The sequence below is a fragment of the Megalobrama amblycephala genome, linkage group LG9, assembly GCF_018812025.1.
Source record: "Megalobrama amblycephala isolate DHTTF-2021 linkage group LG9, ASM1881202v1, whole genome shotgun sequence".
Taxonomy (NCBI): domain Eukaryota; kingdom Metazoa; phylum Chordata; class Actinopteri; order Cypriniformes; family Xenocyprididae; genus Megalobrama; species Megalobrama amblycephala.
In genome coordinates, this window is record NC_063052.1 from 6,634,888 (window position 1) to 6,648,193 (window position 13,306).

The following is a 13,306-nucleotide window of genomic DNA, read 5'->3' on the forward strand; positions in this document are numbered from 1 at the left end:
CGAAGCCTGAAACTATGTATGGGTCTGGTGCTTTATACAACATGCTTCTCCAATGAATCAGAGTTAGATCTTAACACAGAGAGGAGACTAAACCTGCCGAATGAAACCTGCTGCATTTTTGAACACCAATAATAGAACGTAAATACATATTTCTACAAACACACTAACCCAACCATGCGGATTTGCATGTCCTCATTGCATATAGCTGAGGGTCAGAGCCAGAAAAGAAAGATGCCTGTTTTCTTTTCCGCCTGCTGTAAGCTTATGACCCCAAGGCATCTCTGGCAGATTGTATCATCCTAGACTTAGATAAGCACTTGCGCAATATTATATGTGGCAGCAGTATGCTTTTGAAGGTGGATGTCGAAACCATTAATGAAAACAGCACTGGGTGACAGAACAAACCTGGAGTGCAGGTACTTCTACTCAGAACATAGTATATGGTTAACCAGTTTTTTTGCTTCATTTGAATTTTTGATGCAGGGGATATAAGTTAAATCTGTCAATAAAGAATTGCAAGTTAATTCTTGGTAAATAAGACACTGCTTTGGACATGTTGCAACTGTTACTCGATTCATTATGCAAATTCCAAAGAATTTTAAATGGGGAAAATGCAATAATTTGCTTTCACTCTCTAGGAATTCAGAAAAAAAGACAACAAATTACATTGTTGGAATAAAAATAGCAGTCTTACAAGGAACCAAAAAATATGTTGTTTTTTAGCCACATGACATTTGATTTTCTCTCCATGACCTCAGGTCACTCTCAAAGGGAAACACATGCTTAAGAGCTCTTCCAACTGTGATAAAATAAAAATTCACCCTGTCTATTTTCTAAATGTATGTTATTGCTCTTATTGCAGATTATTAATCTATGCATGGATTTTATTTTTCACTGTTTTGACATTTTTAATAATAAAGTATCAAATACATAGTTCAGTCATGAAACTCTAGATGGCGCAAGCTGAAGATAATTACAGCGTTAACTACTGGCACAAGCTGATTGGTCCATGTCACATCTGCAGCCATGAGCTTGTTGCTCACACATTTAAATGGCTGATTACATTCACTATAGCAGTTTGCAGCGCGCTTCAGAGTCCCTCTGAAACCCCCCACCTTCCCCAGCTCCACCTGTATAGATCTGCTATGGGTTATTGATATATGCTATTTGTGCAGCAGCACTATGTCGAGTTCTACAGCACTATAGTGAGTTCCTGTACTTGCTCTGAAGCAGCAGCAATAATCTACAACAACAGCAATAATCTACAGCAGCAGCATTGCAGATTTATTCCACCAAGACCAAATACATTATGTTAGTATGCTTTTTACATCAAAAATTGCCATAATTTAGAAATAAAAATTTAGATCAATGGCATGAAAGGTTGCAGTGATGAACAGCAGATCACAGACATGTTGTTGAGCGACTTAAAGCAGTGATTCTGTCATTGCAACTTCATTTCTGCACACTAACGAATACTTTCACCTTAACTAATAGTGCAATTGCGATGTCACTAAGAGATTTGTTGAATAAAATGGGAGTTTTGGCGGGAGCCCAGAACTCAGTTACTGGTAAACTTGCCGTTTTGATTGACAGCTCCAGCGATTGTAAAGGGAGCGTTCTTTGATCGCTTTCTATACATAATTTAATCACTGTTTAAATAACAGATTATTTTTATCCTATTAAGAGAAACAACATGAAGTTGACTATTTAGTCACTGGTTTGATTTACTGACACATAGATGAACATTTGACTGTACAGGAATCATTACATATCAGATCAGGCATTAGAATTAACAGTTACTTACATGTTGTTGCATTACTGTCGAGTCCATATAGTAAAAGTCTATTTGCAAAGTCTGCGCCGAAATGCGATTGATTTACCAAAGAATCCACAGTGAGGATTCTTTTAGTCCTGTATCTCACTAACACGCAAGTGGGTGGGGCTAATGTTGCGATGATGAAGTAAGTGTTTCACCCATCTAAAGATAGGCAAATTCCGGGACGAGTCGTTCACTGGGTGTCAATAAAAGCTTTTATTGGACTAACAAGGAAGTTTTCAGTTCTGAAACTTACAGGACATTCTTACAGTATATATCAAAAGCTCAAGGAAAAGTTGATTTCTCAATTCATGACCCATTTAAAAACATTTCTGTACATTTCTAATTTGATACATATTTAATAAGTTCATAATATAAGAAACATTTGAGATTATTTTTGAAGAAACAATTATTTTCTAAAACATTTGTTAAAAAAAAATCTTTCCCCCCAAAATGTATTTCTCTTTTATTTATTTATTTACAATTTTATTTGTTAATTAGAAAAATATATATATTTATATATGGTTAATTATGTATAATATATGTATCATAGAGAGATAAACAATGTTATTCAATAAAAAAAGAGAGAAATATTTCAATTGTGCAGCAATTCAGAGATGATGCACGTCAAAAAAACACATCATTGCAGAGGTCACAGAGGGTTTTTAGAGTGACAGCTAAATCTCTGAATCTGTTTGATGGACGGAGAGAGTGTATATACTGGGGAACATGTACCCAGAGCCTGCAGCACCTTTCTCTCTCTCTCTCTCTGACTCATGCAGTAGTTATGCTCTTTTTTTACAAACCGCTGCGAGGCAACCATCATGTTAATATTCAGTAAAGTCAGGCGCTACAGCACACGCAAACACACACTAGTTCCCATTATGGCCTCTATAAAGGATGAGTCAGACGGGTGAGAAGGGAACCCTTTCCTCGGTTACTGTCATCCTCAATGCCACTGAATGAATGGCCGTGTTGTGCATCTGTCACGAAACGCCACGTATCCGCACACCTGGAGACAAAGACCTGCTTCGACCATTCATTTCCCAGTCCAAAGGTGCAGCCAATTATAATTTTAATTAATGAAATCTTTACAAATACTAATCAATGTGAATATATTGTATAGATTGTTGAAACGCATGCATTTGATTAAAAAAAAAAAAAACTTTTTTTGTGAAACAGTGCACATCCACATTATCAGTGGCCTTCATTCTTGGTTCATATACTGATTTCATTTTTTAGTGTTAATTATGTGTCTTCAATGCTTCTGCTTCTGTCATTGCTAGTCATAAGTATACCAGTAGTACTGGTTATTGTTTCTGACTCATTCATGACTGACATGAAAGCTATGAGACACAGGGTGGGTCAAGTTTCAGGGGTTCACTATTGTTTAGTGTGTATAACGTACCCACAGTGAGTCTTTCGGTATGTACGCTCTGTAAACAGAAGAACAAATTCAAACTCAGACATTTGAGATCATGAAAATTGCCTATTATGCAAAAGCAAGAGCCAGCTTTATTGGTACACCGACATTCTCTAAGGCACATTCTAACCAAATATCATATCGATCGCCGGAACAGCTTGGCACGTTGTACATAAAAAACATGTTGGGAGATTTAAAATGATTAAAAAAATTTAAGTAACACTCTCTTTGAAGGAGTTATTCAGTATAATATAATTTCAGAGTATATGATTTACAAGAGAGCAAACATATAACCATGCACTCACCTTTAACTAACATAGATCAACTATCATTACATTACATTTATAGTTGGTAATTTAAATTCATCTCCATTCAAAACGCTCATAAATACAGTTCGGGAATGTCATCGTCAGGATGTGCTTGTGGATACTGGACAAAATGGCAATGAAAATTTATTTTAATGCTCATCATCAGTCACTTCCTCCAAATCATCCTCATCTTCATCATCATCCTCCTCATCCTCATCTTCTTCGTCATCCCTTTTCCTCTGTCTGCTAGATGTTCTTGACTACACCAGAAGAAAAATCTTTCAATCATAGTTTTTGGGAACTAACATAAACATATGATTTTTTTCACCCAAAAATATGCTATTAATTACTGAATAATGGAAAATCTTGGTTTTATTTCCTGAAGTAAAATTATATTAAGCTGTTTTACGTTGTGTATCATTTTGGGGTATCAATAGATAATGAACTGTATTGAAGTAGAAGTTTTCTTTGAATAAATGCATTAATATTATCCACATAATAACTGAAGTAATTTTAAAGGTGCAATGTGTAAAATTTGGGAGCCCCCCCCTCCATATCAAGTCGCCATTATGCGCCTGCATGTTTCTACAGCAGCCCTAAACGGACAAACACTCTACAGTGCGCGTTTCGTCACTATGTTGTTGTTGTTCTAAATCCTTTGTCTTTTTAGAGGCAGCTTGCATCATCACTACGTTGAATATGCACAAAGAAGAAGTAGTAGTAGTAGTCATCTGGTTTATTAGAAGCAGAGACTGATTTTGTTAGAAGAAGAAACCAGGATATACTCTCTGCTCTCTCAGATGACATGTCGGCTAGACGGCCACCGTAGCTTCTCCGAAAGGGAGGGGTGCGAGGGGTGTGTGCCGTTATTACAAGTTTGCAACCACACCGCTAGATGCCGCTAAAATTTACACACTGCACCTTTAACTGTAATATAGAGCTGCGTGATTCTGAATAAATCGAGAATCACATTTTTGTTTAAAACAGCTCATGATTCTCTCATGTTTCTAAATAGGCAACTAAACAAAATAACATGCAATTTACTAGAGGTTCTGACAAAATGTTAATTGCTGCAGTCTATTTAAAATATATGATTGATGAATAATTCAATGACTCACACATAAAGACTTCACTTGTTTCATTACTAGATGAATCAGAGTTTTTGAGCGAATCTCTTGAATGAATGATTCAATGACAAATCCATTTTTTTACAGTCACTTGTCGCCACCTACTGGTGTAATGATTTAGGGTGAATTCCATGAGAACGTAGGGTGTCCCATTTGTCATTTTAGGTTTCAGAAGGTTGCTTGCGAGCGCATCCTTTGCAGTCGATATGCACCCATGATGCGCACTTCTGTTGTGGCGTTACGTCACGAAAGTGCGGACACAAAGGAAGACTGCGAACGTTTAGGGTGCCATTTGGGAAAGGGGCAATGTAGCCATTTGGAACACACTTGGTGAAGGAAGCAATGAAAGCCAATGTAATTTCATCATTATCTTCACCTGTTTAGACCTACGAAATTGGTACTTCTTACCTATGAACACTATTTAAACTTCATATTAAATGTATGACAAAATATCACAAGCAAAACAGAGCAACTTGATTTATTCTTTTTATACATTAATTGAAACTCTCCCACCAATTACCTATAAAATGAATTGCGAGGACATGCCACATATGACCATAAATGATCAAATTTCTTTATTGAAGTGACCATCGCATGTACTCTTTGCTAATAGACTCGTGAAAGGGCTCTTCGTGAAGGGATTCAGGTGTTCTCTTTTGTTTGGAAAGCACCTTTAATTTATACAATGTTTATTTGAAGTGTCAAGTTACTTTCGAAAGGTGATTTACTCTATTTTAATCGCTACTGTAGACATTGTGTTTATATCCGAACTATAAACTTTTATACCAGTACTTCTATCTCAAAATAATAATACTGTGTGTTTGCAAAGCTGTTTCATACCTATACATGACAACTGCTCTCTCTGGTTCAGTGGCAGCGCCAATGAAAATTTGAATGTTCCACTGTGATTGTACTTTAGGAATAAGTCGTGTGGGTGTTTAAATCAAGATCGCAATCTTTTAACGATTAATCATGCACCTCTACTGTAATACGTAATGCGTCTAAAGATAGAATGCATCTTTTTTGTCAACACTTGACTCATTAATACTAACACTTTCTATTCTGTCTATGTTTTCTATTGTAAATGTAAAAATAAAATATGGGGAAGCACTTACCTGCATTGTTCCTGATTTACTCATTGATGTACCAGTTCGATTCAGGGACAGTTTAGAATTGGCACGAACTATTTCTAACCGTGACTGGTAATCAGGGGGGTGCAGTGAATTTCTAAATACCTGTCAAGACAAAAAAAAAAGGGTAGACTGTAGACTGCTCTTCATATGGACCACCAAGAACCTAATGTCATCTCACTTAGCCGCCACATAATAAAACAATAATGAGTACAAACAAGATATATTAAAAAGAGAAATGAGTCAACACAAACTAGTACCACATACTGTGTTGTAGCAACAGAGAAACATGTCATTTAGATTGGGAAAAACATTTACACACTCTGTCCTGGTGAGGGTGTGCCAACAAACATTGTCACCTCAACTTTATTAACTCCAGTTAAATATTACAAGAAGAATATTTATGACCCATCTCTATATGCTTTAGTTGTATCTTCATAAAACTGTCAACATGTGCCAATATATGACTCTTACAAGTTCCACATTCAATTACAGGCAAAGTTCAGACAAGAACGAAGAAACATTTCCCTAAAAAATCCCTGATGAAATAATATTCATGTGATACTCTCCCCGGCAAGTCAAGGAAATATTAGCAAACTCAGAGTCTTGAGCATAAAATTTGTTTTGGCACGCCAAACTATGAATTCATAAATAAATGCATTAGCCAGTGCGAACATTCCACAGCTGACTGAACACGCTTCGCAAGATGCCTCTCCGGTTCTTTTACGTATCAGGATCGGAGGGGGCCTTATACCCCAGCAACCAGAGCTTTCATCATTATGACAGCAGAGGGATCTCAGGAGGAGAAAAAATATAATTTGATTAGACATTAAGACAGACAAGCTCAAACCAGCAGGACCGCCAGAGCAGCGGTGCTGGTGCAGAACGCTCACCTCAAGGTCTCCTTCCTCATCGACATTCTGAATGTGCTGGTAAGCAGTTGTGTAAATTTCCAAGGCCTTGGCATGGAACGTCATCTCCACCGTCACAAATTCACCCAAAATTTTCTGCATCAAACACATGAGAACAGCCTAAATAGTCATTTCTGTGATGTAATCACATTATATGTTTGAAAAGTTGCTAGTTTAATTAAACATAAATTATATTTAATTATAATTAATATACACTATCATTCAGAGTTTGGGGTCGGTAAGATTTTATAATGTTTTTGAAAGAAGCCTCTTAATCTTGCTGCATACAGTACAGTTCAAAAGTTTGGAACCACTAAGATTTTTAATGTTTTTAAAAGAAGTTTCGTCTGCTCACCAAGGCTACATTTATTTAATTAAAAATACAGTAAAAACAGTAATATTGTGAAATATTATTACAATTTAAAATAACTGTTTTCTATTTGAATATATTTCACAAAGTAATTTATTCCTGTGATGCAAAGCTGAATTTTCAGCATCATTACTCCAGTCTTCAGTGTCACATGATCCTTCAGAAATCATTCTAATATGCTGATCTGCTGCTCAAGAAACATTTAATGTGTACAATTGTACAAAATATTTGTGTACAATATTTTTTTTCAGGATTATTTGATGAATAGAAAGTTCAAAAGAACATTGTTTATCTGAAATCTAATCTTTTGTAACATTATAAATGTCTTTACTGCCACTTTTGATTGATTTAATGCATCCTTGCTGAATAAAAGTATTCATTTCTTTAATTTCTTTTCAAAAAAATAAAAATTCTTACTGACCCCAAACTTTTGAACGCTAGTGTATAATGCTACAGAAGCTTTGTATTTCAGATAAATGCTGTTCTTTTGAACTTTCTATTCATCAAGGAATCCTGAAAAAAAAAAAGTACACAACTGTTTTCAACATTGAAAATAATCATAAATGTTTCTTGAGCAGCAGATCAGCATATTAGAATGATTTCTGAAGGATCATGTGACACTGAAGACTGGAGTAACGATGCTGAAAATTCAGCTTTGCATCACAGGAATAAATTACTTTGTGAAATATATTCAAATAGAAAACAGTTATTTTAAATTGTAATAATATTTCACAATATTACTGTTTTTTACTGTATTTTTAATTAAATAAATGTAGCCTTGGTGAGCAGACGAAACTTCTTTTAAAAACATTAAAAATCTTAGTGGTTCCAAACTTTTGGACTGTACTGTATATTTAATCAAAAATTCAGTAGAACGATTAATATTGTGAATTAATATTACAATTTAAAATAACTATTATAAATTTTAATATATTTTGTGTGATGGCAAAGCTGAATTTTCAGCATCATTACTGCAGTCTTCAGTGTCACATGATCCTTCACAAATCATTCTAATATGCAGATTTGGTGCTCAAGAAACATTTCTTATCAATGTTAAAAACTGCTTAATATTTCAGTGGAAACCATGAAACATTTTTTTCAGGATTCTTTGATGAATAAAAAGTTCAGCATTTATTTTAAACATGAATCTTTTGTAACATTATAAATGTATTTACTGTCACTTTTGATTAATTTTATGCATCCTTGCTGAATAAAAGTGTTAATTTTTAAACTTTTAAATGGTAGTGTACTTAAATGTGGGTTTCGTTTTCCAAATAAGCTGATATTTTTTTTAATAAATAAGTAACTGTGCAGTCTGAAGGACCTTAATATCACGAATCTTCTGCTTTTCAAAGTCATCTATTGTCTCCTCCAGCTGGCGAGTCGTGCGTGTGGCATCCATTGTGGCTCTTTGGAGTTCACTCTCAGCCTTTCGTGACACAACCGACAATAAAACATGAAGCACAAAGTGTTCCGAGCAGCAGACATAAATGATGAGAGTCTACTGAGAGGTTTCAAACTAGCACAATGAGAAGTTTCACATTAAGCTGAGTATATGCAAAGACTTCAGATATACAAAGATGGTGCAACTGTACTGAGTGGGAGAAAGTGCAACTACAATATGGCGGAATAAGTCTCGCCTTTTAAGCAAATGAGCCAATCGCCAATTGTTAAAGTCATTGCATCACTGCTGCTGCCGTTAGAAGCTCTGGTACAAAAACTGTCAGTCTTCTGAAAAATGTTCTGATTTTTTTTTTTTTGGTCATAATTTACGCATTTAGAAGCAAAATGAATGAGACAGTTTAATTGGTGATTTCAAATATTTTTGAAATAGCTGCCCGAGAGGCATTTCAAAGATAACCACCGAGTGATATGTGCATGTGACATATTAGTACCAGGCTGACTTGAACCTACTTGGTTATAATTAAGATAAATAAAAGTAGTTTCAAGATGATATTACAGTTTGTTGCACACAAGGCCCACCTGTGACTGAGAGAGGCTGTTAAGGTATTATCTGTAATTCTGTGGTTTACAACAAATATCTTTATATAGCATTAAAATGTCAAGAGTATGGCTGTCAATTCACGTTATATATTAAACTTGTAAAACAATTAATTAAACCCCCAGAACTTGAATACAAATATTCGATGCAATTCAAATGTCCCTCTTGCTCACTCTCTCTCCTCCTCCAGCACCATCATGAGTGTATATGCCCCCGACTGCTGATTGGCTGCGAGTGTGTTGTGGTGCTCAGTCCGATTCACTTTCAACAGTATTTCTAAGAAAGTGCTTACTGCACCTTTAAAATAATATTTAAAATATTTAAAAGTTTTGTCTGTCGATCCAAAATATGCAGCGATATATGCAGACATTTTCAATTATATAAGTTTAAACTTTAAATTTAAAGTTTGTAACTAGACCCCTAAGTCTACCTAAGTATTGACTTCTAATGCCACCTTTTTATCCACCTTATTCCTACGCCCCATGACGCTTTGCGCGAATTATGGGTGTAACTTCCGTTAAGCTGTAAACAGGCAGTGAAAGGCTCGCTCTATGAACACAATAAATCATTTTTTTTTTTAAAACTGGGTATAATGAGATGACATTCTTCTACTCGCCCTTCAACCAACGAACATTATAAGGACATTTAAAAGTGTAAAAGCATCAACAAGGTACTTTCAACAGGCCATGAAAAAGTGTGATTCTTTCCACAGCAATAACGGACAGGTTAAATATAAGTATAATGATATTTGTATTATATAATAGACGTTGCCTTAAAAATGGTCATGACCTTTAGCATTGCGTGATACTATTTCAAAGTGATGTCCATCATTTTTACAGATAATAAATTGTATTTACCTGTGAAAACAAACCTGGAAAGAGACGTGAGGCTTTGAGGAGAAAAACGAGAGATTCTTCGTGCATTCTTGTGGGATATATCGTAAATTATATCGGGAGAACAGACCACAAAAGTTTAGTATATGTTGTCCTTTTTCATACTATTACAGCGGTATGCAAAGGGACATAAGGAAATAATCAAGAGGATAGAAAGCAGCGACTGAAAAGAGCTCTTGCCATAGATATTCTTGTTATAACGTCACGTTAAAATACCAATCGTTACGTTATTCTCACGTATGAAAGAAAAATCGACAGCTCATTCAGTCAAACTGATGGCTTTATTTGTAGGGCAACCTTATGATTTGACACGATTTGTTTCAGTCTTTTTAAATGGAAGTTCCCCAAACCAGAAGTGCAACCCATAATTCGAAACACAGTAAGATAGTCAGGAATAAGGTGGATATGTATTAATTCATTTACTAATCTGACACAATAATGTCTTAAATTATCTTTACTTTGGGGCTTTCTCAGCAAATATTTTGTATGTAATTAAACCTATTTTTTTTTTTTTTTTGTATTTTACTGATTGACAGCCCTAATCTACATGGTAATCTAACTAATAACTGCTGAATCTTTCTAATTCACAGTTGTGTAGCTCCAGTGAAAGAAGAAATAAGAAGGATACAATGATCTGTCTGTCCGATGGGTTTCTCTGCCTCATTTTTTCAAGCTGCTGCATCTGCTTGGCCTCTCTGTTCCTTGCAGTCTGTGTTTGCTTCAGGTCCTCCTGTACATAAATTAGATAAAATCACAAAAGGTAGTTAACAACAGAGCCCCCTAGTTCTTAGGTTTTGACCTGTGACAACAGTCACTGTACATCATGCATACTCAGAATGTGATGCAATGCTGCCCTCATGAGATCATTGATATAAGGTCATTTTTATATTTTAACTGTAAAGTATGAACCCATTTACTTACACTTCATCACTGAGAGGCTTATGAAGAAAACCTTACCCTTTTTGTTTTCACAATATTCCCATATGCTTTCAAAGGCTCTATAACTTTCACTTCCAGCCTCTCCACCTGTGAACAATAGTATGTTTTTGTATATTAGCAGGAAACACAAATATGCTAAAGTTGTTTTCATGGTTTTAAACACACCTCTGCTTGCCGATAGTCCTGAATCTTGGCCAGTTGATCTGCAAAATTCTTCAATCCACATTTTAGGTTTGGTGTCTCTGTATCAGCATACTGGCTGACTTCTTTGACCAGGAGGTCGGCTTTGTCCCGCAGTCGTGCAGTTTTACGGACGTAAGCGGCAAACAGTTGGCACAGATCTCCAAAGTGCTTCTCTACAGTGGTGATGTTGTCCTGAATCTGCTTGGTCTGGATGTCTCTGTAATTTGCAACAGAGAAAAATTAAGATAATCTGACTTGGGAAATTTTGTAAGGATAAACCTGTAGACTACAGGTTTGCCCTTCATCAACATGCTAAAAGGGTTATAAGATTTATTCTGCAAGACAGCAAAAGTACATTACAAGACTATCAGTACATATAATATGCCAGAGATACATTATCTATTTAAAGCAAGCTGTTGTCTGTAGTATCCTGCTTATATCTAAAAAAAAAATAATAATAATAATTAAAAAAAAAAAAAAAATCGCAGCAGCATTTATCTGGTTTGAAAATGTGTTATATAAAACTAAACAGACATGTCTTAATAATACACTTTAATTTAGGACGTCATATATAGCATCTTTTATCATCTTGTATCTTCGAAATGTGCAAACATGATATACTGTTAACTTTTTTTTTTATTTCGGTTACAAAGATAATTATGTAGTTTATGTTTTAATATATTAAAACAAGTTCTGTTTATACAGTATATAGTCATTTACACAATAAAACGCCGGCTAGCAGATGGACAACTGCTTGTATCATTTAGCTTAGCTGGCTAGTTAGCTTCCCAATCGTCACAACAAATCTGGACAACTTTTACCTCGCTCTTGCATCAGGAGTGCGGCTCATGATGACTCGAAAACCAATATCGATTTATTCATTAAAGATATAACCTAAAGCGAAAAGAATCATGAGGTCTTTAAAATGCTAAAAAGATTGTTGTGCCAATGCTTTATGCTGCAGCAGGAAATCTGGATGAACGCTGTTCCGTTACCATGGAGCTAAAAGTTACCATGCGCCCTCTACTGGTAAAATAAAATAAAATAAAATAAAATAAAATAAAATAAAATAAAATAAAATAAAATAAAATAAAATAAAATAAAATAAAATAAAATAAAATAAAATAAAATAAAATAAAATAAAATAAAATAAAATAAAATAAAATAAAATAAAATAAATACATTTATATTTGTTTAATGATATATATGTGACCCTGGAACACAAAACCAGTCATAAGGGTTGTAAGAAATTGAAATTTATACATCACACGAAAGCTGAATAAATAAGCTTTCCATTGATGTATGGTTTGTTAGGATAGGACTATTTGAAAATCTGGAATCTGAGGGTGCAAAAAACAAAAAAATCTAACTATTGAGAAAATTGCCTAGTTGTCCAAATGAAATCCTTAGCAATGCATATCCACTCACAAAAATAATTTTTTATATATTTAGGAAATGTATAAAATATCTTCATGGAACATGATCTTTACTTAATATTCTAATGATTTTTGGCATAAAAGAAAAATCGATAATTTTGACTGATACAATGTATTGTTGGCTATTGCTACAAATATACCCGTGCTACTTATGACTGGTTTTGTGGTCCAGGGTCATATATATATATATATATATATATATATATATATATATATATATATATGAGCATATATTGTCAAGAGCATATACATCATGGGATGTATATGCTCTTGACAAATCAGACAATAGCTGTAGTTATATAAGTAAATATACATATACATACATATATATTTACTTATATAAGACTACAGCTATTGTCTGATTTGTCAAGAGCATATACATCCCATGATGTTACAATATTAAAGATCAGACAGATCAAACAGATCTCACCCCCCATTGACTACCATATAGCAAAAATAAATACTATGGTAGTCAATGAGATCTGTTTGGTTGACATTCTTCCAAATATCTTTCTTTGTGTTCAGCAGGAATTTATACAGGTTTGGAACTACTTGAGGGTGAGTAAATTATGACTATCCCTTTAATTCTCTTTCAGGTTTTAGGGCTATAAGATAAAAAAAATGATTATAACCCATGCGATGGCATTTTTCTTCTCCTAGCATTCATCTTTAATGTATTGCCCTCTGTGAATTAATTTGACCATTATGTCAACAGCAACATGAAAACACAAAATCATCTGCTGGATTTGCTTTCTTTTTTTACTACGA

General features: G+C 34.5%; 1 protein-coding gene across 1 annotated transcript; it reads right to left on the reverse strand.

The window, feature by feature from the left end:
- Nucleotides 1-3,292: 3,292 nt before the first annotated feature.
- On the reverse strand, nucleotides 3,293-12,112 carry cibar1 (CBY1 interacting BAR domain containing 1). The gene is made up of 9 exons (XM_048201403.1): nucleotides 11,924-12,112; nucleotides 11,085-11,319; nucleotides 10,938-11,006; nucleotides 10,609-10,710; nucleotides 9,069-9,074; nucleotides 8,410-8,514; nucleotides 6,698-6,811; nucleotides 5,790-5,909; nucleotides 3,293-3,807 (listed from the first exon to the last, which is right to left on the reverse strand). The coding sequence occupies exons 1-9, from the start codon at nucleotides 11,950-11,952 to the stop codon at nucleotides 3,697-3,699; spliced, it is 891 nt and encodes a 296-aa protein (XP_048057360.1). The 5' UTR covers nucleotides 11,953-12,112; the 3' UTR covers nucleotides 3,293-3,696.
- Nucleotides 12,113-13,306: the final 1,194 nt, after the last annotated feature.